General features: G+C 38.4%; 1 protein-coding gene across 1 annotated transcript; it reads left to right on the top strand.

Moving 5' to 3' along the window:
• Positions 1 to 1,279: 1,279 nt before the first annotated feature.
• On the top strand, positions 1,280 to 27,392 carry thy1 (Thy-1 cell surface antigen). The gene is made up of 4 exons (XM_062960785.1): positions 1,280 to 1,416; positions 22,498 to 22,584; positions 24,606 to 24,941; positions 26,877 to 27,392. The coding sequence occupies exons 2-4, from the start codon at positions 22,548 to 22,550 to the stop codon at positions 26,987 to 26,989; spliced, it is 486 nt and encodes a 161-aa protein (XP_062816855.1). The 5' UTR covers positions 1,280 to 1,416; positions 22,498 to 22,547; the 3' UTR covers positions 26,990 to 27,392.
• Positions 27,393 to 27,716: the final 324 nt, after the last annotated feature.

The following is a 27,716-nucleotide window of genomic DNA, read 5'->3' as shown; positions in this document are numbered from 1 at the left end:
TTCTGGATTATCCAATGCATTTTGTAGTCAATGTTTTCAATACATCGTGATATTTTGGTGCTAAATTCGTAAATATAGTAATTACTACATAGCATTACTGCATACTGAACTACCTTTTTTGTCAAATTTGTTGTATAACATGATGTTTTGGTTCTTAATTTGTAAAATCATAACCTAATTTGATGCTTAATAGGCTTTTCCTTAATCTCTCCTTATTATCCAACATATTCGCTTATCCAACGCTCTGCCGGCCCGTTTATGTTGGATAAGTGAGACTCTACTGTATATTGAAAACATTGACTACAAAAATGCGTTGGATAATCCAGAACGTTGGAGAAGCGAGTGTTGGATAAGTGAGACTCTACTGTATATACAGTAGAGTCTCACTTATCCAACATAAACGGGCCGGCAGAATGTTGGATAAGCGAATATGTTGGATAATAAGATTAAGGAAAAGCCTATTAAACATCAAATGAGGTTATGATTATACAAATTAAGCACCAAAACATCATGTTAGACAACAAATTTGACAGAAAAAGTAGTTCAATACACAGTAATGCTATGTTGTAATTACTGTATTTACGAATTTAGCACCAAAATATCACGATGTATTGAAAACATTGACTACAAAATGCATTGGATAATCCAGAACGTTGGATAAGTGAGACTCTACTGTATCATGATATTTTGGTGCTAAATTTATAAATGTATTGAAAACATTGACTACAAAAATGCCTTGGATAATCCAGAACATTGGATAAGCGAATGTTGGATAAGTGAGATTCTACTGTATATATAAAAAAACCCAATTCGTCATCGATCAATATGTCTCAGTCTACTTCCCTTCTCATTGATATTGATGTTTTATTGTTGGATTAATTGTTTTTTCGTTTTATTGCTGTATGTTTTGGGCTCGGTCCCCATGTAAGCCACTCCGAGTCCCCACTGGGGAGATGGGGCGGGGTATAAAAATAAAGTTATTATTATTATTATTATTATTATTGACGCAGATGGTCTTTTTATGATATTTCCATTTGTCAAGTTAGAATCTTTATTTTATTTTCTGCACTGTTTTTTTTTAAACGCTGTCCAAGGTGCTGATCCCCAGCTCCAAAATAGATTCAGCACCATGGATGCCTTGGATGCTTCCAACCAAAACCTGGGATGGTCTCACTTGAATGCTATGGGATCATGGAACATGTAGTTTAGTCTCTATAGCAGAGAAGGCTGGAAGGTTTTGGGAAACTACACAAACTCCAAATCCTGCCAAAGCCAGCCCTGCAGCCTGCAGAGAATGTACTGCAGGGAAGGGGCGTGGCCTCGGCATAGCCCCGCCCCTTATGCTCATCCTACTCCCCCCTCCCTTCTCTTTCCTTCTTCAATCTGCAGAGAAGCCGCAACCACGCCTGGACCCAGGTAAAGAGGGGAGATCATAATGGGGGTCTTTTATAAGGTCATCATAAGATCATAATGGGGGTCTTTTATAAGATCATCATAAGATCATAATGGGGGTCTTTTATAAGATCATCATAAGATCATAATGGGGGTCTTTTAGGAGATCAACATAAGATCATAATGGGGGCCTTTTATAAGATCATCATAAGATCATAATGGGGGTCTTTTATAAGATCATCGTAAGATCATAAAGGGGGTCTTTTATAAGATCATCGTAAGATCATAATGGGAGTCTTTTATAAGATCATCATAAGATCATAATGGGGGTCTTTTATAAGATCATCATAAGATCATAATGGGGGTCTTATATAAGATCATCATAAGATCATAATGGGGGTCTTTTATAAGATCATCATAAGATCATAATGGGGGTCTTATATAAGATCATCATAAGATCATAATGGGGGTCTTTTATAAGATCATCATAAGATCATAATGGGGGTCTTATATAAGATCATCATAAGATCATAATGGGGGTCTTTTATAAGATCATCATAAGATCATAATGGGGGTCTTTTATAAGATCATCATAAGATCATAATGGGGGTCTTATATAAGATCATCATAAGATCATAATGGGGGTCTTTTATAAGATCATCATAAGATCATAATGGGGGTCTTTTAGGAGATCTGTCTGGGAGAGAGGCATGGGAAGAGGGGTCGAGTTGAAATAAAGAAAATAGGGAATGAGTAGAAGGATGGAGATGGGAAGGATCAGAAAAGATGTGTTGTCAAAGGCTTGCATAGGTTGCTGTGAGTTTTCCGTACTGTATGGCCATGTTCCAGAAGCATTCTCTCCTGACGTTTCGCCTGCATCTATGCCAAGCACCCCCAGAGGTTGTAAGGTCTGTTGGGAACTAGGCAAGGGGGGTTTATATATCTATATATAAAATTATTATTATTATTATTATTATTATTATTATTATTATTATTATTATTATTTATAGATATAGTTCGAAAACATGCCAATGTGAGTAGATCAATAGGTACCGCTCCGGCGGGAAGGTAACGGCACTCCATGCAGTCATGCCTATGGCCACATGACCTTGGAGGTGTCTACGGACAACGCCGGCTCTTGGGCTTAGAAATGGAGATGAGCACCAACCCCCAGAGTTGGACATGACTGGACTTAACGTCAGGGGAAACCTTTACCTCTACTTATATATAAAATAAGTTTTATATTTTTATATTATTTTATGAGTTTTCTGTACTGTATGGCCCGGACATTTTCTGACATTTCACCCACATCTATGGCAGGCATCCTCAGAGGTTGTGAGGTCTGTTGGAAGCTAGGCAAGTGGGGTTTATATATCTGTGGAATAATAATAATAATAATAATAATAATAATAATAATAATCACAAGTGTTCGACTTGTGATTTTGTGATATGAAATCCAGCATATCTATCTTGTTTGCTGTGTCATACAACGTCGTTGTGTCAATAATAATAATAATAATAATAATAATAATAATAATAATAATAATAACGATCTGCCAACTGCGAAAGGCCACCCTGCTGGGATCTGCACGCATCATCCGAAAATACATCACACAGTCCTAGACACTTGGGAAGTGTTCGACTTGTGGTTTTGTGATACAAAATCCAGCATATCTATCTTGTTTGCTGTGTCATATAATAATAATAATAATAATAATAATAATAATAATAATAATAATAATAATAATAACGATCTGCCAACTGCGAAAGGCCACCCTGCTGGGATCTGCGCACATCATCCGAAAATACATCACACAGTCCTAGACACTTGGGAAGTGTTCGACTTGTGGTTTTGTGAAACGAAATCCAGCATATCTATCTTGTTTGCTATGTCGTACAATAATAATAATAATAATAATAATAATAATAATAATAATAATATCACACAGTCCTAAACGCTTGGGAAGTGTTCGACTTGTGATTTTGTGATACGAAATCCAGCATATCTATCTTGTTTGCTGTGTAATAATAATAAAATAATAATAATAATAATAATAATAATAATGACTCTGGCAGAAACCAGTGCAGGTGGTCCCGGTGGTGATAGGCACACTGGGTGCTGTGCCAAAAGATCTCAGCTGGCATTTGGAAACAATAGACATTGACAAAATCATGATCTGTCAACTGCAAAAGGCCACCCTACTGGGATCTGCACGCATCATCCGAAAATACATCACACAGTCCTAGACACTTGGGAAGTGTTCGACTTGTGATTTTGTGAAACGAAATCCAGCATATCTATCTTGTTTGCTGTGTCATACAACGTCGTTGTGTCAATAATAATAATGTGTTGTCGAAGGCTTTCATGGCCAGGATCACAGGGTTGTTGTGTGTCTTTCGGGCTGTGTGGCCATGTTCCAGAAGCATTCTCTCCTGACGTTTTGCCCACATCTATGGCAGGCATCCTCAGAGGTTGTGAGGATGCCTGCCATAGATGTGGGCGAAACGTCAGGAGAGAATGCTTCTGGAACATGGCCACACAGCCCGAAAGACACACAACAACCCAATAATAATAATAATAATAATAATTAGGAGTAGAGATTGGGCTCAAAGGAGGACTTTCTTGGATTGACTCCTGGGCCCTTCCTTGCTTCTCCCATCTCCTTCATGCTCTCTGCAGAGCACATGCAAATGATGCGCCAACCAGCTGGAAAGCGGAGGCAGAATGGCGCAGATTCTGTCTGGATCACTCAAGGGAAGCCAATTCTGCCAGTCTTTTTCCTAGAACTGCAGACTGAACCAGGGCAATGCCCAAAGGCACCAGATCATGTCTGGTTGTGGACGTTGTGCTGGGCCAGACCGGGGTGAGATGCTGCCAAAGCATCCCGGGTGGTGTTGGCCTTATTTCAGCAAAACCACAATTGTGCGGTCAGCATATGTCAGCGGGTATCTCGAAGGCACACGCCCAAGGACACCTGTATTGGGCTTTGAATACCGGGCCCAGCCCCATGGGCTTTGAATTTGCCGCAGTCCTGTCACAGGGAGAAATGTGTGCTGGGAAAGCAGTAACCTGATCTCCTTCTCCGCTGTGCCCAAATGCCAGGACACATCTGCCAGGAATGCCGCAGTCTTTGCAGCATTCGCACTCACCCAGCAGGCAGCGGCAATGTGCTTTGCTTGCTATCTGCTCTGCTATATATATATATGTGTGTGTGTGCGTAATTCCCTTTTGCAAGGGCCGACACCTTTTCCACCTTCTCCTTTTCTGCACCCAATGTTTTCCAAGTGTCAATGGGGGTTTGTTTTGCTCTGTAGGTATGACTTAAGGAGTGGGTCTTCAGCAATAATAGGGGAAGAGGAGGCAAAAAGGAAGGGAGAGAAGAGACAGGTTGTTTTCGAGAGAGAGCCACCATCCAAAGCTAGGAGATAATAATTAATATGTTATATTTTTCTCCGGCACCAGAGGACCCTTGCACCAATGTCACTCTTTCAATGGCACCAACATGGTGCTTATGGAGAGAAAATGCAGGGTTATTATTATTATTATTATTATTATTATTATGAAATCCATCATATCTATCTTGTTTGCTGTGTCATAATAAAATAATAATAATAATAATAATAATAATAATAATAATAATAATAATAATAATAATAGATGTTATATTTCTCTCCAACATCAGAGGACCCTTGCGCCAATGTCACTCTTTCAATGGCACCAACATGGTGCTTATGGAGAGAAAATGCAGGGTAATTATTATTATTATTATTATTATTATTATTATTATTATTATTATTATTATGAAATCCATCATATCTATCTTGTTTGCTGTGTCATAATAAAATAATAATAATAATAATAATAATAATAATAATAATAATAATAATAGATGTTATATTTCTCTCCGACATCAGAGGACCCTTGCGCCAATGTAAGGCTTTTAATGGCATCAACATGGTGCTTATGGAGAGAAAATGTAGGGTGATAATAATAATAACAATAATAATAATAATAATAATAATAATGATAAATGTTATATTTCTCTCCGACATCAGAGGACCCTTGCGCCAATGTAACTTGTTCAATGGCACCAACATGGTGCTTATGGAAAGAAAATGCAGGGTATTATTATTATTATTATTATTATTAATAATAAATATGTTATATTTCTCTCCGACATCAGAGGACCCTTGCGCCAATGTAACTCGTTCAATGGCACCAACATGGTGCTTATGGAGAGAAAATGCAGGGTAATAATGATAATAATAATAATAATAATAATAATAATAATAATAATAAATGTTATATTTCTCTCCGACATCAGAGGACCCTTGCGCCAATGTAAAGCTTTTAATGGCATCAACATGGTGCTTATGGAGAGAAATGCAGGGTATTAATGATAATAATAATAATAATAATAATAATAATAATAATAATAATGTTATATTTCTCTCCAACATCAGAGGACCCTTGCGCCAATGTAAGGCTTTTAATGGCACCAACATGGTGCTTATGGAGAGAAAATGCAGGGTATCAATAATAATAATAATAATAATAATAATAATAATAATAATAATAATTGCAAATGGCAAAGGCTCTGGCAGAAACCAGTGCAGGTGGTCCTTTTGGTAATTGTCACATTGGGTGCCGTGTCAAAAGATCTCAGCCGGCATTTGGAAACAATAGACAATGACAAAATTATGATCTGTCAACTGCAAAAGGCCACCCTGCTGGGATCTGCACGCATCATCCGAAAATACATCACACAGTCCTAAATGCATGCGAAGTGTTCGACTTGTGATTCTGTGATGCAAAATCTAGCATATATATATATCTCGTTTAGCTGTGTCATACTTTGTCTTTGTGTCAATAGTAATAATAATAATAATAATAATATCCCCTTTGTGCCATTTTGTCTTTCTGGGGCTCTGTCACATAAAGTTGGCAAGGACCCGCAAGGTCATCTAGACAACCACCTGCCAGTGCAAGAAGAGACCATCTTTTACTGGGGAAATTGCAAATATTTTAGGACCTTATCCATGCTCGCAAAGCTCCCTTCATGACCCAGATATTTCTCACTCACCTACTTATCTTCGCACTACGTCCTAAGGGACCCTCAAGGTCATCTAGTTCAATTTCGTGCCATTACAAAATATATGTATCCCATTTCAAAGGTACCAGCGTCTCCCCCCATTTTGCATCTATTAGATGCCCTCTGGATTAATTCCCTGAGCTGCTGAACTTGCTGAATGAAAGGTCAGTGGTTCGAATCCGGGGAGAGGAATGAGCACCTGCTGTAAGCCTTAGCGTCTGCCAACCTAGCAGTTCGTAAAAAATGCCAATGTGAGTAGATCAATAGGTACCGCTCTGGCGGGATGGTAACAGCGCTCCATGCAGTCATGCTGGCCACATAACCTTGGAGGTGTCTACGGACAACACCTGCTCTTTGACTTAGACATGGAGATGAGCACCAACCCTCAGAGTCGGACACGACTGGACTTAAAGTCAGGGGAAACCTTTACCTTTATCTTATTAGATATTAGATAGAGCCTCCAGTGGCCTAGGGGATAAAAGCCTCGTGACTTGAAGGTTGGGTTGCTGACCTGAAGGCTGCCAGGTTCGAATCCCACCCGGGGAGAGCGCGGATGAGCTCCCTCTATCAGCTCCAGTTCCACGCGGGGACATGAGAGAAGCCTCCCACAAGGATGGTAAAACATCAAAACATCCGGGCAATGTCCCCTGGGCAACGTCCTTGCAGACGGCCAATTCTCTCACTCCAGAAGCAACTCTGGTTGCTCCTGACACAAAAAAAATAATCTTATTAGATGCCCTCCCGTGCATAAACTGTCCTATTTAAATGAATGAGTTATGAATACTGGGGGAAAGATGTTCAGAATGGGGGGATATTGCTCTATCCTCCCAGATTTTCTTCACTTTCAACCCACACAAATGTGATAGGGGAAAAAAATCCCAGTTTTTCCTGCATTCCATTTGCTTTGAGTCTATGATTCATAATGATTCCATTTCCCCATTTTGGAGAGGGCTGAAAATGCCATGGCAATTCTAGGGACCCGAGAAGGGAGAACATGGGCAGGCAGATCACATTGGATCCGTTCCCAGATGTGTTGATCATCATTCTTGCAGGAAATATCCCATTTCCCAGATGTGCCTTGAACTGTAAATAAATAAACGTAACATTTCAGTAGAGCACTGTGTCAGTTCCTGGAAGGTGTAGGACACAAAGATAGGCTCACACAGCTTGGAGCTATGGAAAACTTCATTGAATCCTCCTTGCCAAGATGACCGCAAAGCTTCTACTGCCCTTCTTCCGCTCTTTTCCCGGTATATTAAGTTGTTGCTTCCCTCCTCCCCTCACGTCTCTTCTTCTCCATTCACACCTCCCTTTCCATTGTCCTTTCCCACGTTTGAAACCAGATCAATTCATAAATCAGCCTTCCCAACCAAATGGTCTTCCTTATCCGGCTTGTTGTGGTCAGGTGTGAAAAAGGGAAGCTTGGAGAATGCTGATCTTTTTTGCATCCTGAACTGCAAGTCTTTCCCATTTCCATTCTGCTTTCAACTACCCTTTGGATCTTGACCCAGCCATGTAGAAATCTGGCCACATTTTCCCCTGACTGTTCTCAGACATTTGCGGCCACTGCACTTTCCAGGGAGATAAGATGCCTTTGTCCCCGTTCGGCTCCTCCGTCTCCTCTGCAACATATGGAGATGATTTGTGGGCAAGGGAGGAGGATGTGGGACAGAAATGCATTCCTTCTCTCATTCCTTTGGGAAGGCTTTTGTCTTCTGTTTTCTTCTCTATTAAAAGGAAACAGCCTCTCAGTTGTTCTCTCCGACTTTTCCGCTTGGGTCTTTCCACTTTACTCCATTAATTCATCAGTTAATTATGGAAGATGGAAAATAATAAGCACTGCCGATATTTTCCCCCGCTCTCTTTATTCACTACACACTTCCAGTCTGGTGGACTTGGGAATAATAATAATAATAATAATAATAATAATAATAATAATAATAATAATAATTTTGAAGATTGAACTTCAAAGACTCTGGCAGAAACCAGTGCAGGTGGTCCCGGTGGTGATGGGCACATTGGGTGCCGTGCCAAAAGATCTCAGCCGGCATTTGGAAACAATAGACATTGACAAAATTACGATCTGCCAACTGCAAAAGGCCACCCTACTGGGATCTGCACGCATCATCCGAAAATACATCACACAGTCCTAGACACTTGGGAAGTGTTCGACTTGTGGTTTTGTGAAACGAAATCCAGCCTATCTATCTTGTTTGCTGTGTCATACAACATCGTTGTGTCAATAATAATAATAATAAAAATAACTTTATTTTTATACCCCGCCCCATCTCCCCGAAGGGACTCGGGGCGGCTTACATGGGGCCTAGCCCGATAAAACAATCAAATATCAATGATACAACAATAAAACAATTATACCAATAAAACCTCAATTATCAGTAAAACAATCGATAAAATCGACATGAAGCATACAATATTAAAACAGGAGACTAATTCATAAAACCCAGTACAGAATGAGCAGAGAAGACAAGTACAGTAGAGTCTCATTTATCCAACATAAACGGGCCGGCAGAACGTTGTATAAGCGAATATGTTGGATAATAAGGAGAGATTAATTCCAAGAATTTGCAGCACTTTATCAGTCACCTCGTGTTTACAATATTGATATGGTGCACCTTACCCAGTCTACTTTTACAACCTCTCCATTTTAATCCATGTTTTTATTAGTTCTTGTCATTTGTTTTTAATGGCTAATGTTTAAATTTTTATAATTGTGCATGTCTTTTGTCTATTGTTGTATTTTATATTGCTATTGTTTTTATTTGGGCTTAGCTCCATGTAAGCCGCCCTGAGTCCCCTTTGGGGAAATAGAGGCGGGGTATAAAAATAAAGTTATTATTATTATTATTATTATTATTATTATTATTATTAAGGAAAAGCCTATTAAACTTCAAATTAGGTTATGATTTTGCAAATTAAGCACCAAAACATCATGTTATACAACAAATTTGACTGAAAACGTAGTTCAATACTCAGTAATGTTATGTTGTAATTACTGTATTTACGAATTCAGCACCAAAATATCACGATGTATTGAAAACATTGATTACAAAAATGGTTGGATAATCCAGAACGTTGGTTAAGCGAGTGTTGGATAAGTGAGACTGTACTGTATCCAGTTTGGCTCAATAATGGTAGAGGATGGCAGCTTTCATGTGAGTTAGGGTTAGGGCTAGGGTTTTCCTTCCCACTTTGGAAGCACAGTCCAAGGTGCTGAACCTATTCTATTGGATGGAAAAGGTCCCTACACCTTGGACAGCATCATCATCATCATCATCATCATCATCATTATTATTATTATTATTATTATTATTATTATTATTATTATTATTATTATGACACAGCAAACAAGATAGATATGCTGGATTTCGTATCACAAAACCACAAGTCGAACACTTCCCAAGTGTCTAGGACTGTGTGATGTATTTTCAGATGATGCGTGCAGATCCCAGTCGGGTGGCCTTTTGCAGTTGGCAGATCGTAATTTTATCAATGCCTATTGTTTCCAAATGGCGGCTGAGATCTTTTGGCACGGCACCCAATGTGCCCATCACCACTGGGACCACCTGCACTGGTTTCTGCCAGAGTCTTTGAAGTTCAATCTTGAGGTCCTGATAGCGGCTGAGTTTTTCCTGTTGTTTTTCGTCAATGCGACTGTCACCTGGGATGGCAACATCAATGATCCAAACCTTTTTCTTTTCCACAACTGTGATGTCTGGTGTGTTGTGTTCCAGAACTTTGTCAGTCTGGATTCGGAAGTCCCACAGTATCTTTGCGTGCTCATTTTCCACGACCTTTGCAGGTTTGTGATCCCACCAGTTCTTTGCTGCTGGGAGGTGGTACTTGAGGCATAAGTTCCAATGAATCATTTGGGCCACATAGTTGTGCCTCTGTTTGTAGTCTGTCTGTGCAATTTTCTTACAGCAGCTGAGGATATGGTCAATGGTTTCGTCAGCTTCCTTGCACAGTCTGCATTGGGTCATCAGCTGATTTTTCAATATATTTTTCAAATAATTTTATTATTTATTTATTTACTACATTTATATCCCGCTCTTCTCACCCCGAAGGGGACTCAGAGTGGCTTACAAATCAAATGTACATACAATATATTATTAGCATAGCACAATATAAGCATTACATTACTATATTGTTATTATCAATATTATATGCACATACAATACATTGTTATATATTATTGTATGTTATACTGTATATTATATACAATATGTTATATATAGAATACCTATAAATATATTGTATCATTAGCATAGTATCACACAAAGCATAATAACGTCCAGAAATATATAAGTATCAAGCATTAAAAGCAATTAAATCAGTTACAATTATTGTGGAGACTCATCCATTAAAATAATATATTTCATTAAGTTCAGTCATCCTATTATTATAATAATAACTCTGCGATTCTATTATTCTATGACTGGGGTGGCATTCTGCAATAGGACACAAGTCTCATTGATCCTAGAAAGGCTTACTTCTGCATAAAGTTGCAAACAATGGTCAGTGTTGTAGATCAGCCATCATGGCCTATATTCCATCAAGAGATGGAGTTGGAAACAGATGACGCTGTGGATTTTGCAGACCTTTCTGCCCCGGACCGAGCCCCATGGCCTTGCAGCTGCCTGATATGGTTGTTTCAGAAGAACCTCTAATTGGCAAACATTCCGAAGTCTCTTCATCATTACCCACACCAGATGGTGTTGACCTGGGTGAAGATGAGCCTTTTAATCAGAAGGAATTTGTTACATAAGATAGGAGCAGGAGAGAGGGAGACGAAGTTGAAGATTAGCTCTCAGGTTGGATGGCTAACTTTCCCATGGGAAGTTTTTGTGGGTCCTGTACTCCTTAATTTTACAGACTTGGGATTCCTTAAAAGTGCCCTCACTGTATTATCGCTGCGGTGTCAACTTTGCCTTTCCTCGGAAGAGGTTCCAGTTTCCAGCTCCTTGCCTTGTCTCCTGACTCTGTGTCAAGTTCCCAGTTCCAGGCGAGCCACGCCATGGCGCAAGTTTTGAGTAAACCTCGCCTTACACCAAATTTCGTTGTTCTTGAATCGAGATTGACTCTGCCTTGTTTGCCTTGCTTTCTTGTTCCTACTGCGAGACTTTTCGAGTGGATTTAGAGGTTGCAGATTTGCTGCGCTGTGTGTCCTGCTATTGTTTTTGGACAGTCTTTGATTTCTTGGAGGAAACTATTGAGTTTCCATCTGTGGATTACAATTTGGACATTTCTGAACCCAATCTGTTGCACCCCAAGGCAGCGTGAGCACTGGAAACCAAACAGAGACCAATAATTATATAATATCTTTATTAAAACAATAATAAATTCAGGAAAGAATAAGTGGAAAAGATGAGTGAACAATAGTCCTTTAAGAAATGGTATGAATTAGTCCCAAGAGTTGAAGAGATATGTCCAATATTATTGTCCAAATTCCAGAAACCGAAACACGCTCAAAACTGCTGGGAAGTTCTTGAGTGGGGAAACAACAAGAAAGCAGGAGTGAATAACAAGGTCCAAAGTGACTAGGAAGTCTTGGATATCAAGGCAGGTAGAAGACGTAGCTAAAAGTAATCTGGATTCAGGAACAAGGCAAGGATGTGAATTTACTCCCGATTAAATCGGGAGTCGCAGCTCGGCTTGGCCGCCAGGAACAGGAGACTTGGCTTCGTGAAATCAGGGAACTAGAAATGGTCAAGTGTTCTCAGAAGTCACTACGTTGACACCACAAATTATTTACAGTGCAAGAAACTTTTATGGAACTTAGATCTAATCACAGCGAAGAGAAAGCAACTCCCCAAAGGTTGCCAAGGGAATCTCCTATCCAGTATCCCCTCTAGATGCCAAACGTTGACTCCTTCGAAGCTCCTGTTTCTGTGATCTCTGGCGATGCAGAAACTCCCTTCTGTTAAAGGATACATTCCCTGGGGAACTCAGGACATCTGGTTCTACCACGGGAGTCATGTTTTCAGTATCTCTCCCAATTAAGGAAGCATTGGAGCTATCCACAGCTGGGGTCTGTAATTGGAAGGAGCTCGTAGAACTGGGCAAAAGGTCAGAATAAGCTTCATCTTGGTCAAAGTTCATTTCTGAACCAGGTTCAGAAACCAAAGGTGGCTGAGGTATAACACAATCTGAACTGCAATGGACTATACTGTATATTAAGAAATATTTCCTACACTGACTTTCTGCCTTAATTCTGCATAGATATATATTCTGCTTCGATAAACGGCTTGTGTGTTATATTGGCTCCTGTTTGTTTTCCGAGTGCTCGAGTCAGGCTGGTAAATGGGAAAGAGACTGATTGGTGTCCACGTTTTATAGGCTTGTTCTCCACTGGCAACTGCCTTGGTCCTGTCTCGAAAAAGCTCTGATATATTCCATGTTCCCTTTTCCCCCCCCCGCCAAGAACGAAAGAAACAAAGCAAACGCCTCCAACGGCATCTGCCTCGCCATCCTCCTTCTCAGCTGTGATCTTGGCCTCCTTCCTTCACTGCGGCAGGATGAGTCATCCAATGCTAAATTCACCTTGCAGAGGCGGGATCGAGATCCGCTCCGCAGGGCCGGCTCTGCCATTGGGAAGAGCAAAGCCATTGCCTCGGGCAGCAATTACAAGGAGGGTGGTAAGGAGCCATAAAGTGTTGGAGGGAAATTCCTTTACAACATGGAATATTGGGCAGCTGCTTGCCCAGAAAAATAATATGGGTGGGCCTTGTCGCTGCAGAGAGCAAAGAATAAAGGAAAGGACATGGTTTATTATTATTTATTATTTATTTATTACATTTATATCCCGCTCTTCTCACCCCAAAGGGGACTCAGAGCAGCTTACAAATCAAATGTACACACAATATATTAATAGGATAGCACAATATAAGCATTAAATTACTATACTGTACTATATCATAATATGGTAATATTATTCGTAATATTACATCTATATATATATAAAAGAGTGATGGCATCACGGCGACCCACAAAACAACAAAACTACAGCGGACAAAACAACAAAAGTAAACACCCCACAACCTCGAAAATTGGCAGCACAACCCCTCATCCATGCCTCTAGGTTGATACAACAAAAAGAAAAGAAAAATAAAGTCATAATTAGAGAGAGAGGAATAATTGCTTTTATCCAATTGCTGCCAGTTAGAAGGCTAAGCTCCTCCAACTTGGTCTCCTAGCAACCCAATCAAAAATAATAAAAAACACTAAAAAAATAATTAAAACACTAAAAAACATACAATAAAATACTATAATAACAGAAAATAACTAAAAATAATACAAGAAAATAATAAAATATAATAAATAAAAAGATAACTTACAATAAAATTAATAAAAAAATACAAATAACGTCAAATAAAAATTACACAACCATTTTTAACCAATATCACCACCACTTTGCCACAGCAACGCGTGGCCAGGCACAGCTAGTTTAATATATAATATATATTGTATATACTTGAGTACAGTAGAGTCTCACTTATCCAAGCTAAATGGTCCGGCAGAAGCTTGGATAAGCGAATATCTTGGATAATAAGGAGGGATTAAGGAAAAGTCTATTAAACATCAAATTAGGTTATGATTTTACAAATTAAGCACCAAAACAGCATGTTATACAACAAATTTGACAAAAAAGTAGTTCAATATGCAGTAATGTTATGTTGTAATTACTGTATTTACGAATTTAGCACCAAAATATCATGATATATTGAAAACATTGACTACAAAAATGGCTTGGATAATCCAGAACCTTGGATAAGCGAGTCTTGGATAAGTGAGACTCTACTGTATAAGCCTAGTTTTTCAGCCCTTTTTTTAGGACTAAAATGCCACCCTTGGCTTATACTCGGGTGAGGATCCTGGTTGGCTTATATTTGGGTCAGCTTATACTCAAGAATATATGGTACATTTATTATTTTTCTCTATTATTATTTGTATTATTGCATTTATTATTTTACTCTATTATTATTACATTTATTATTGTACTCTATTATTGTTGCTACTATTACATTTATTTTACTCTATTTTTATTATTATTATTATTAATACATTTATTATTTCACTCTGATCTTATTATTATTATTATTATTACATGTATTATTTTACTCTATTATTATTAAAAGGATTATTAAAAGGTTACATAAGCATATTTACATTGAAGAAGATGAGAATAATGATTTGATCAGAGCTGGACAGTCTTATCTTAAACTTTTCTCTATTATTGTTGCTACTATTACATTTATTTTACTCTATTTTTATTATTATTAATATATTTATTATTTCACTCTGATCTTATTATTATCATATTTATTATTTTACTCTATTACTACTTGTATTATTTTCCTGTATTTATTATTATTTTATTATTATTGCATGTATTATTTTACTCTATTATTATTAAAAGGATACATAAGCACATTTACATGGAAGAAGATGAGAATAATGATTTCATCAGAGTTGGACAGTCTTATCTTAAATTAGAGCTTTATGTAAATATTCAAAAACATTTAACCTACTGATGCCTCAATTAATGTAATTTTATTCGTATCTGTTCTTATTTCTGAAATTATTATTAATACATTTATTATTTCACTCTGATATTATTATTATTATTATTAATGCATGTATTATTTTACTCTACTATTATTAAAAGGATACATAAGCACATTTACATCGAAGAAGATGAGAGTAATGGTTTGATCAGAGCTGAACAGTCATATCTTAAATTACAGTTTGATGTAAAGATTCAAAAACATTTAAACTACCGATGCCTCAATTAATGTAATTTTATTGGTATCTCGGCTTATACTGGAGTCAATGTTTTCCCAGTTTTTTTGTGGTAAAATTAGGTGCCTCGGCTTATATTCGGGTCGGCTTATACTCGAGTATATACGGTATTAATAGCATAGCACAATATAAGCATTAAATGACTATACAGTAGAGTCTCACTTATCCAACGCTCGTTTATCCAACGTTCTGGATTATCCAACGCATTTTTGTAGTCAATGCTTTCAATATATAGTGATATTTTGGTGCTAAATTCATAAATACAGTAATTACAACATAGCTTTACTGTGTATTGAACTACTTTTTCTGCCAAATTTGTTGTCTAACATGATGTTTCGGTGCTTAATTTGTAAAATCATAACTTAATTTGATGTTTAATAGGCTTATCCTTAACCCCTCCTTATTATCCAACATATTCGCTTATCCAACATTCTGCCGGCCCGTTTATGTTGGATAAGCGAGACTCTACTGCAGGGGTCCCCAAACTTTTAAAGCAGAGGGCCGGTCCACAATCCTTCAGACTGTTGTGGGGCCAAATTATCATTTGAAAAAAGATACAAATTCGTATGCATACTGCACATGTCTTATTTGTAGTGAAACAACAACAACAACAACAACAACAAAAGAACAATACAATATTTAAAAATGAAAACAATTTTAACCAACATAAACCTATCAGGATTTCAATGGAAAGAGTGGGCCTGCTACTGGCCAATGAAATAGTCAAGTTAATTAGGATTGTTGTTGTTGTGTGACTTCAAGTCATTTCAGACTTTGGCCGAGCCTAAGTCTAAAATTAATTATTTATTTACTGCATTTATTTACTACATTTATATCCCACCCTTCTCACCCTGAAGGGGACTCAGAGCAGCTATATGTACATACAATATATTATATTATTAGCATAGCACAATATTAGCATTATATAATTCTATATTGAACTATACCACTATACTATTATATGTTATGTAATATATAACATATAATTAATATTATTATATGGTATTATTATTAGTATTATATTGTATAACATAATATTATTATCAATATTATATGTATATACAATATATTATATTATTAAAACTAATACAAAAATATTATATTATAAAACTGAGGGCGGGGGCCAGGTAAATGACCTTGGAGGGCCGCATCCGGCCCCCGGGCCTTATTTGGGGACCCCTGCTCTACTGTATTGTACTATATCATTATACGGTAATATTATTAGTAATATTACATTTAATATATAATATATAATTAATATTATTATATTGTATTATTATTAGTATAATATTGTATTACATTGTAATATTATCAATATTATATGTATATACAATATATTATATATTTATCAGTTATTGTATATTATATATATGTATATAAAGTTAGCATAGCCTGTTGCTATGGCACAGGAGAAATGATGGAACTATGGACCCAGAGTGGCAGTTATTCCTTGGTGGGAGGGGCTCCCAACTGATGACATGGGAGACAGGTTGGTATGATGTCTTCCTGACCCCCTTCTTCTTCACTCTTGGTTGTTGTTGTTGTTGTTGTTACAATAAGATCCCCTTATCCACATAAGATATGTTATAGAGTTACTCTAGGGCAGGGCTCCTCAAACTTTTTAAGCCGAGGGCTGGTCCACAATCCTTCAGACTGTTGAGGGGCCGGATTATCATTTGGAAAAAAAAAATACAAATAAATTCCGATGCACACTGCACATGTCTTATTTGTAGTGCAAAAACAACAACAACAACAAGAAGAACAATGAAAGAACAATACAATATTTTAAAAATAAAAACAATACATTTATCAGGATTTCAATGGGAAGTGTGGTCCTGCTTCTGGCCAATGAGATAGTCAAGTTAATTAAGATTGTTGTTGTTGTTGTTGTGTGCCTTCAAGTCATTTCAGATTTTGGATGAGCCTAAGTCTAAAATTTATTTATTTATTTATTTATTTATTTAATTTACTTACTACATTTGTATCACACCCTTCTCACCCCAAAGGGGACTCAGAGTGGCTTACAAATTATATGTACATAATATATTATATTATTAGTATAGCACAATATTAGCATTATATATTACTATATTGAACTATACCACTATATTGTAATATTATTAGTAATATTATATGTAATATAGCAGGGGTCCCCAAACTAAGGCCCGGGGGCCGGATGCAGCCCTCCGAGGTCATTTACCTGGCCCCCGCCCTCAGTTTTATAATATAATATATTGTATATACATATAATATTGATAATAATATTATAATGTAATACAATATAACACTAATAATAATACCATATAATAATATTAATTATATATTCTACATTGCATATAATATTACTAATAATATTACAGTATAGTGGTATAGTTCAATATAGTAATATATAATGCTAATATTGTGCTATGCTAATAATATAATATATTGTATGTTCATATAATTTGTAAGCTACACTGAGTCCCCTTTGGGGTGAGAAGGTTGTGATACAAATGTAGTAAATAAATGCAGTAAATAATTAATAAATAAATAAATTCTAGACTTAGGCTCACCCCAAGTCTGAAATGACTTGAAGGCATACAACAACAACAACAACAACAACAACAACCCTAATTAACTTGACTATCTCATTGGCCAGAAGCAGGACCACACTTCCCATTGACATCCTGATAAATGTATGTTGGTTAAAATTGTTTTTATTTTTAAATATTGTCTTGTTCTTTCGTTGTTGTTGTTGTTGTTGTTGTTGTGTTGACATATGTAGTGTGTATCGGAATTTGTTTGTATTTTTTTCAAATGATAATCCGGCCCCTCAACAGTCTGAAGGATTGTGGACTGGCCCTCGGCTTAAAAAGTTTGAGGACCCCTGTAATATAGAATATATAATTAATATTATTATATGGTATTATTATTAGTGTTATATTGTATTACATTATAATATTATTATCAATATTATATGTATATACAATATATTATATTATAAAACTGAGGGCGGGGGCCAGGTCAATGACCCCGGAGGGCCGCATCCGGCCCCCAGGCCTTAGTTTGGGGACCTTTGCTCTAGGGCAGGGCTCCTCAAACTTTTTAAGTGGAGGGTCGATGCACAGTCCCTCAGATTGTTGGGGGGCCAGACTAGGATGAAATAGTCAAAAATTAGGATTGTTGTTGTGTGCCTTCAAGTCATTTCAGACAGGTCAACCCTAAGTCTAAAGTTTAGAACAGAGGCCAGGTCAATGAAATTGGAGGGCCCATGGGCCTTGATCTCATAAGACCATAGGTAAGCAAAGAGACCTCCAAAGACCATCAAGATGGTCTCATAAGACCATCAGAAGACCATAGATAAGGAAAGGTATCCTCAAAGACCATCTAGATCAGGGGTCCCCAAACTTTTTAAGCAGAGGGCCGGTCCACAATCTTTCAGACTGTGGAGGGGCCGAATTATCCTTTGAAAACAAACAAACAAACAAATTCCTATGCATACTGCACATGTCTTATTTGTAGTGCAACAACAACAACAACGAAAGAACAATACAATATTTAAAAATGAAAACAATTTTAACCAACATAACCAACTATTAGGTCAATGGAAAGTGTGGGCCTGCTACTGGCCAATGAGATAGTCAAGTTAATTAGGATTAATCATAGAATCATAGAATCATAGAATAGGAGTTGGAAGAGACCACATGGGCCATCTAGTCCAACCCCCTGCCAAGAAGCAGGATTGTTGTTGTTGTTGTTGTTGTTGTTGTTGTTGTTGTGGTGTGCCTTCAAGTCATGTCAGATTTTGGCCGAGCCTAAGTCTAAAATTAATTATTTGTTTACTGCATTTATTTACTACATTTATATCCCACCCTTCTCACCCCGAAGGGGACTCAGAGCCGCGGTATGTACATACAATATATTATATTATTAGCATAACACAATATTAGCATTATATATTACTATATTGAACTATACCACTATACTATTATATAATATGTAATATATAACATATAATTAATATTATTATATGGTATTACTATTAGTATTATATTGTATAACATAAGATTATTATCAATATTATGTGTATATAGAATATATTATATTATTAAAACTGATATAAAAATATTATATTATAAAACTGAGGGCGGGGGCCAGGTAAATGACCTTGGAGGGCCGCATCCGGCCCCCGGACCTTAGTTTGGGGACCCCTGATCTAGATGGTCTCATAAGACCATAGCTAAGGAATGGGGCCCTCAAAGGCCATCTAGGCGATCTCATAAGGTCATCAGAAGACCACAGACAAGGAAAGGGGCCCTCAAAGACCATCTAGATGGTTTCATAAGACCATAGGTAAGGAAACAGGCCCCCAAAGGCCATCAAGATGATCTCATAAAACCATAGGTAAGTAAGGGCACCCTCAAAAGCCATCTAGATGGTCTCATATGACCATAGGTAAGGAAAGTGACCTCCAAAAGCCATCTAGATGGTCTCATATGATCATAGGTAAGGAAAGTGACCTACAAAAGCCATCTAGATGGTCTCATATGACCATAGGTAAGGAAAGTGAACTCCAAAAGCCATCTAGATGGTCTCATATGACCATAGGTAAGGAAAGTGACCTCCAAAAGCCATCTAGATGGTCTCATAGGATCACAGGTAAGGAAAGTGACCTCCAAAAGCCATCTGGATGGTCTCATATGACCATAGGTAAGGAAAGTGAACTCCAAAAGCCATCTAGATGGTCTCATATGACCATAGGTAAGGAAAGTGACCTCCAAAAGCCATCTAGATGGTCTCATAGGATCACAGGTAAGGAAAGTGACCTCCAAAAGCCATCTGGATGGTCTCATATGACCATAGGTAAGGAAAGTGAACTCCAAAAGCCATCTAGATGGTCTCATATGACCATAGGTAAGGAACGTGAACTCCAAAAGCCATCTAGATGGTCTCATATGACCATAGGTAAGGAAAGTGACCTCCAAAAGCCATCTAGATGGTCTCATAGGATCACAGGTAAGGAAAGTGACCTCCAAAGGCCATCTAGATGGTCTCATATGACCATAGGTAAGGAAAGTGATCTCCAAAAGCCATCTAGATTGTCTCATATGACTATAGATAAGCAAAGAGACCTCCAAAAGCCATCTAGATGGTCTCAAAAGGCCGTAGCTAAGCAAAGATACCTTCAAAGACCATCTAGATGATCTCATAAGGCTATAACTAAGCAAAGAAACCTCCAAAGACCCGGTAGACTTAGGTCAACCCTAAGTTTAAAGTTTAGGACACGGGCCAGGTAAAAGACCTTGGAGGCCCCTGGGCCTTAGTTTGGGGACCCCTGCTCTAGGGCAACTAGAGATATCTTCTGTAGGAAATTGCTAAGTTTTCCAATGCAATCCTATGGTAACTTCAAGGGAAAGTTTACCAAAGAACCACCTGAAGGACCTAAAGGTACAAATCCCCCCCGGTGCAGGTAAATTAAACTGTGTATATGTATTCTGCAGTTACAGGGGTTTACTATATTATTAGTATTGACACAACGACATTGTTTGACACAGCAAACAAGATAGATATGCTGGATTTCGTTTCACAAAACCACAAGTCGAACACTTCCCAAGTGTCTAGGACTGTGTGATGTATTTTCGGATGATGTGTGCAGATCCCAGGAGGGTGGCCTTTTGCAGTTGGCAGATCGTAATTTTGTCAATGTCTATTGTTTCCAAATGCCGGCTGAGATCTTTTGGCACGGCATCCAGTGTGCCCATCACCACCGGGACCACCTGCACTGGTTTCTGCCAGAGTCTTTGAAGTTCAATCTTGAGGTCCTGAGAGCGGCTGAATTTTTCCTGTTGTTTTTCGTCAATGCGACTGTTACCTGGGATGTCGACATCAATGATCCAAACCTTTTTTCTTTTTCACAACTGTGATGTCTGGTGTGTTGTGTTCCAGAACTTTGTCAGTCTAGCTTTGGAAGTTCCACAGTATCTTTGCGTGCTCATTTTCCAATACTTTTGCAGGTTTGTGATCCCACCAGTTCTTTGCTGCTGGGAGGTGGTACTTGAGGCATAAGTTCCAATGAATCATTTGGGCCACATAGTTGTGCCTCTGTTTGTAGTCTGTCTGTGCGATTTTCTTACAGCAGCTGAGGATATGATCAATGGTTTCGTCGGTTTCCTTGCAGAGTCTGCATTTAGGGTCATCAGCTGGTTTTTCAATCTTGGCCTGAATTGCCTTTGTCCTGATGTCTTGCTCCTGGGCTGCAAGGATCAGGCCTTCTGTCTCCTTCTTCAGGGTCCCATTCGTGAGCCAGAGCCAGGTCTTTTTCTTATCAGCTTTTCCTTCAATTTTGTCAAGGAACTTTCTATTCAATGTTTTGTTGTGCCAGCTGTCAGCTCTAGTTTGTAGTGCGGTTTTCTTGTACTTTTTTTTTGTCTGCTGTGCTTTGAGGAGTTTCTGATTTTTTACTTCAATCAAAGCAGGTTCTTCACTTTGCTTTACGTATTCTGCCAGGGCATGTTCTTCTTCTTTGACTGCTCGTTTTACTTGTAAGAGTCCATTATTATTATTATTATTATTATTATTATTATTATTATTATTATTATTATTATTATTTTATTATGACACAGCAAACAAGATAGACATGCTGGATTTCACATCACAAAATCACAAGTCGAACACCTCCCAAGTGTCTAGGACTGTGTGATGTATTTTCGGATGATGCGCGCAGATCCCAGCAGGGTGGCCTTTTGCAGTTGGCAGATCGTGATTTTGTCAATGTCTATTGTTTCCAAATGCCGGCTGAGATCTTTTGGCACGGCACCCAGTGTGCCCATCACCACCGGGACCACCTGCACTGGTTTCTGCCAGAGTCTTTGAAGTTCAATCTTGAGGTCCTGATTATTATTATTATTATTTGGCCCAGTGCCATAAAATGTACATTGCACTTTACCATAAAAACAACTCAAACTGTGGATGCTCCTAAAGGCAGACAATCCAAAATATACACCTTCTCGACAGTCAAGTTGGCATTGCATCTGTTTAACACGTGAAAATCACACATGTCTTTGCCCTTACTAATAAATACACCGTGCATTCTTGCATGTCTGCTTCTTTCTGCAAACTTTGGAGCACACCTCCAATGGCCTGGTTTGGATCGGCTGGTCCTTTTCCACCTCAATCTCCTTCTCTATTAACAAGAGATTTCTTCTCTTCCCAGATTTCTGCCAAACGTAAACCGTGTCCCAGAAGACAGACTCAAAGGGGAAAATGAAATCCACCATTGGCATTGCAGTCCTTCTGACAGGTAAAGCATGCCTGGAGTCCCTATATTGGGAGAGCAGAAGGATAAAAAATATGGGGTTGTTGTGTTTTCTGGGCTGTATGGCCATGTTCCAGAAGTATTCTCTCCTGACATTTCACCCACATTTATGGCAGGCATCCCCAGAGGTTGTGGAAAAATATGTCAATTGTATACTTAACTGTATATACTCGAGTATAAGCCTAGTTTTTCATCCCTTTTTTAAGACTGAAAAAGCCCCCCTCGGCTTATACTCAGGTGAGGGTCCTTGTTGGCTTATATTTGGGTCAGCTTATACTCGAGAATATATGGTACATTTATTATTTTTCTCTATTATTATTGGTATTATTACATGTATTATTTTTCTCGATTATTGTTGCTACTATACTTTTAATGAATAAATGATAAAGACGACCCAGATTGTTATATGGATAAAGTTGGAGGATATTGGACGAACGGATTTTAAACACGTTTTATGTTTTATATTTTATACTGTATTTAATTGGTTGTATTTTTTATATGTTGTTGTTTTTAATGATGTATCGGCATCGAATTGTTGCCAATTGTACGCCGCCCTGAGTCCCTCCGGGTGAGAAGGGCTGGATAGAAATATTTGAAATAAATAAAATAAATAAATACATTTATTTTACTCTATTTTTATTATTATTAATAATACATTTATTATTTCACTCTGATCTTATTATTGCATTTATTATTTTACTCTATTTATTATTACATGTATTATTTTACTATATATATTATTATTATTATTACATGTATTATTTTACTCTATTATTATTAAAAGGATACATTAGCACATTTACATTGAAGAAGATGAGAATAATGATTTGATCAGAGTTGGACAGTCTTATCTTAAATTTGAGCTTTATGTAAATATTCAAAAACATTTAACCTACTGATGCCTCAATTAATGTAATTTTATTAGTATCTCGACTTATACTGGAGTCAATGTTTTCCCAGTTTTTTATGGTAAAATTAGGTGCCTCGGCTTATATTCGGGTCGGCTTATACTTGGGTATTTATGGTATACAGTAGAGTCTCACTTATCCAAACCCACTTATCCAACGTTCTGGATTATCTAATGCATTTTTGTAGTCAATGTTTTCAATACATCATGATATTTTGGTGCTAAATTCGTAAATACTGTAATTACAACATAATATTATTGCGCATTGAACTACTTTTTCTGTCAAATTTGTTGTATAACCTAATGGTTTGGTGCTTAATTTGTAAAATTATAACCTAATTTGATGTTTAATAGGCTTTTCCTTAATCCCTCCTTATTATCCAAGATATTCGCTTATCCAAGCTTCTGTTGGCCCGTTTAGCTTGGATAAGTGAGACTCTACTGTATTATTTTACTCTATTTATTATTACATAAGCACATTTACATTGAAGAAGATGAGAATAATGATTTGATCAGAGTCGGACAGTCTTATCTTAAATTAGAGCTTTATGTAAATATTCAAAAACATTTAACCTACGGATGCCTCCATTAATGTAATTTTATTGGTATCTGTTTTTATTTCTGAAATTTACCACCCTCGGCTTATACTGGAATCAATTTTTCCCAGTTTTTTTGTGGTAAAATTAGGTGCCTCGGCTTATATTCAGGTCGGCTTATACTCAAGTATATACAGTATATATGCAATGTTGTTGGATACTAGCCTTGTGCCTCCATCTAGTGGTATGGAGAGGGAACTGAGTAAAACCAAAACCATCCAATTTTGTAGGGAATGAAACACATCCACCTCCACTGAGGTGTAAAGCAGACTCTGAATTCAAAATGGAGTCCTGAGTCTGAACATGCTCAGTACAATCACCTGTCTATAACTCCTCCCACACCAAAGAGGTACAATCAAACTTGCAAATCAACTTACACATAGAAGACAGGTTAGTAAATGTATACATTAATAAACAGTGAAAGTCTTGGGATGTTGCTGCTTCCAACATCCCTTGATTCCACTTGTGTAGACGCACCCTGAGAACCCCTTTGCTCCCTGCAGTGCTGGAATTCGCTTGCTGCCAGAGGATCAAGAAATTGAAGGCTTGCTTGGACAAGCAGAGCCTCCGCATCGACTGCAACTACGAGCGGAAGACCAAGAATGCCCTGACTTACGAGTTCCGCCTGAGCAAGGACAACACGGAGGGGGTGGTGGTCGCCGGCAACTGGAACACAGCGAGCAGCATCTACAAGAGCCGCACCAACCACACTGCTGACGACAACCTGGTCTGCCTCTACCTCCACGGCTTCACCACCGCCGACGAGGGGATCTACATTTGCAAGCTGAAGATCACCAACGACTACGGGCCCCAGGCAAAGAATATCACCGTGATCAAAGGTGAGGGAATCCTCCGTGGTCATTGGGTGCCTTCAAGGTGCTTCCAACTTTGGGCGATTTTACCACAAGGTTTGCTTAGAACTGCCTTCCTCCGAGGCTGTGAGAACAATCCCCAAAATTCTCCCAAATAGTACTGTCCCAAAATAATAATAATTACATGCTCTGCTAAGGTTCGAGATGTACTCCCTCATTTGTGGGCCTCCACGTCATTTCTGATGTACGGCAAACATATAATGGAGTTTCCTGAAATATGCGACTTGCCAAAGGTCACCCAAGGGGTTTCCATAACAGAGCATGGATGCGAACTCTGGTCTTCAGAATCATAGTCCAACATGCTTCCTTGCACAGTCTGCATTTTGGGTCATCAGCTGATTTTTCGCTCTTGGCCTGAATTGCCTTTGTCCTGATGTCTTGCTCCTGGGCTGCAAGGATCAGGCCTTCTGTCTCCTTCTTCAGGGTCCCATTCGTGAGCCAGAGCCAGGTCTTCTCCTTATCAGCTTTTCCTTCAATTTTGTCAAGGAACTTTCCATGCAATGTTTTGTTGTGCCAGCTGTCAGCTCTAGCTTGTAGTGCGGTTTTCTTGTACTGATTCTTTGTCTGCTATGTTTTGAGGAATTTCTGATTTTTGACTTCAATCAAAGCAGGTTCTTCACTTTGCTTTACATATTCTGCCAGGGCATGTTGTTATTATTATTATTTTATTATGACACAGAAAACAAGATAGACGTGCTGGATTTCGTATCACAAAAATCACAAGTCGAACACTTCCCAAGTGTCTAGGACTGTGTGATGTATTTTCGGATGATGCGTGCAGATCCCAGTAGGGTGGCCTTTTGCAGTTGGCAGATCGTGATTTTGTCAATGTCTATTGTTTCCAAATGCCAGCTGAGATCTTTTGGCACAGCACCCAATGTGCCCATCACCACCAGGACCACCTGCACTGGTTTCTGCCAGAGTCTTTGAAGTTCAATCTTGAGGTTCTGATAGCGGCGGAGTTTTTCCTGTTGTTTTTCATCAATGCGACTGTCACCTGGGATGGCAACATCAATGATCCAAACCTTTTTCTTTTCCACAACTGTGATGTCTAGTGTGTTGTGTTCCAGAACTTGGTCAGTCTGGATTCGGAAGTCCCACAGTATCTTTGCGTGCTCATTTTCCAATACTTTTACAGGTTTGTGATCCCACCAGTTCTTTTCTGCTGGGAGGTGGTACTTGAGGCACAAGTTCCAATGAATCATTTGGGCCACATAGTTGTGCCTCTGTTTGTAGTCTGTCTGTGCAATTTTCTTACAGCAGCTGAGGATATGATCAATGGTTTCGTCGGTTTCCTTGCACAGTCTGCATTTTGGGTCATCAGCTGATTTTTCCATCTTGGCCTGAATTGCCTTTGTTCTGATGGCTTGGTCCTGGGCTGCAAGGATCAGGCCTTCTGTCTCCTTCTTCAGGGTCCCATTCGTGAGCCAGAGCCAGGTCTTCTCCTTATCAGCTTTTCTTTCAATTTTGTCAAGGAACTTTCCATGCAATGTTTTGTTGTGCCAGCTGTCAGCTCTAGTTTGTAGTGTGGTTTTCTTGTACTGATTTTTTGTCTGCTGTGCTTTGAGGAGTTGTTGTTGTTGTTATTATTATCATCCTCCAATGCAATTTTCTGAATCACCACCCCAAATAATTCCAGGAACAGGCCTAAAAATTAAAACACCACGAAAAAAATTCCCCGCATGTCTCGCAGACCTAATTTTAGGTCTCACGGCACACCAGTGGGCCGCAGCCCACGGGTTGAGAACCACTGAGATAGATAGATAAATAGATAGGCGGACAGACAATGGATGGACATCCCTGAAAGTAGACTTCGCTCCAATCCAAGCTCAGGATTTTTTCTCTATTTTGTCCTTCCCTCATCTGTTTGTTTGTTTGTTTACATTTCTTTCTTTCGTGTAGATCGGCTGGAGAAATGTGCCGGCTTCAGCGTCTTGATCCAAAACACCTCCTGGCTGCTGTTGCTCCTCCTTTCGCTGCCTCTCCTGCAAGCCATCGATTTTGTGTCTCTGTGAAAGGAAGGAAAGAAGGAAGGAAGGAAGGACCAGGCTACAAATGGACCTGAACCTACCCACGGAATGGAGGAGAAATTTTATTACTATTGTTATTTCCATTGTATTGTTTTGGAAAGAGGCTGCCATGGAGGATGTCGTTTTGGCGCCTGAATCCAGAATGTACCTCTCGATATTATCTCTTTCTCTCATATATATATATATATAAATCTATCTATCTATATAGATACCTATCTCGCACTATATATAGCCATATATCTAGTGGAAGTGACTAATTCTGCCCGATTTGAGATCCGTTGCGAGCACAACAGTGTTTCCCAGTGGCACCGCTCTCCCATTCCACATTGTTTTATATATATATATACACACACACACATACGCATATATATAAATATCCATATCTCCATCTGTTTGTCCCTTTAGTTCATTCACCTGCCTGCCCTTCTGCTGGGTGTTGCTTGTCCCTATTATGTTTTGTCTTCCGAGTTATTCAAGTTGCTGGATTAGAGACGTGACTGAGGGAAATGATTCAAATGACGCTTCGTATGTGTGTGGTTATTTTTTACAATTGGGTTTTCTCAACAAAATCTTGAGGGGAAAACACAGAGACACTGTGATGGTTGGGATTGCGTTTAACCCCATATGGATGGAAAAGAAGCCTTAATTTGTGAGAAAAAGAAGCAAATCCATGGGGTCCACAGGGAAGAATTCTCCAGTTCGGGGATTGAAT

Source organism: Anolis carolinensis, unplaced genomic scaffold (genome assembly GCF_035594765.1).
Source record: "Anolis carolinensis isolate JA03-04 unplaced genomic scaffold, rAnoCar3.1.pri scaffold_8, whole genome shotgun sequence".
In the NCBI taxonomy this organism is placed as follows: domain Eukaryota; kingdom Metazoa; phylum Chordata; class Lepidosauria; order Squamata; family Dactyloidae; genus Anolis; species Anolis carolinensis.
Note: the sequence above shows the minus strand (reverse complement) of the source record. Positions and strands in the feature narration are given on the sequence as shown.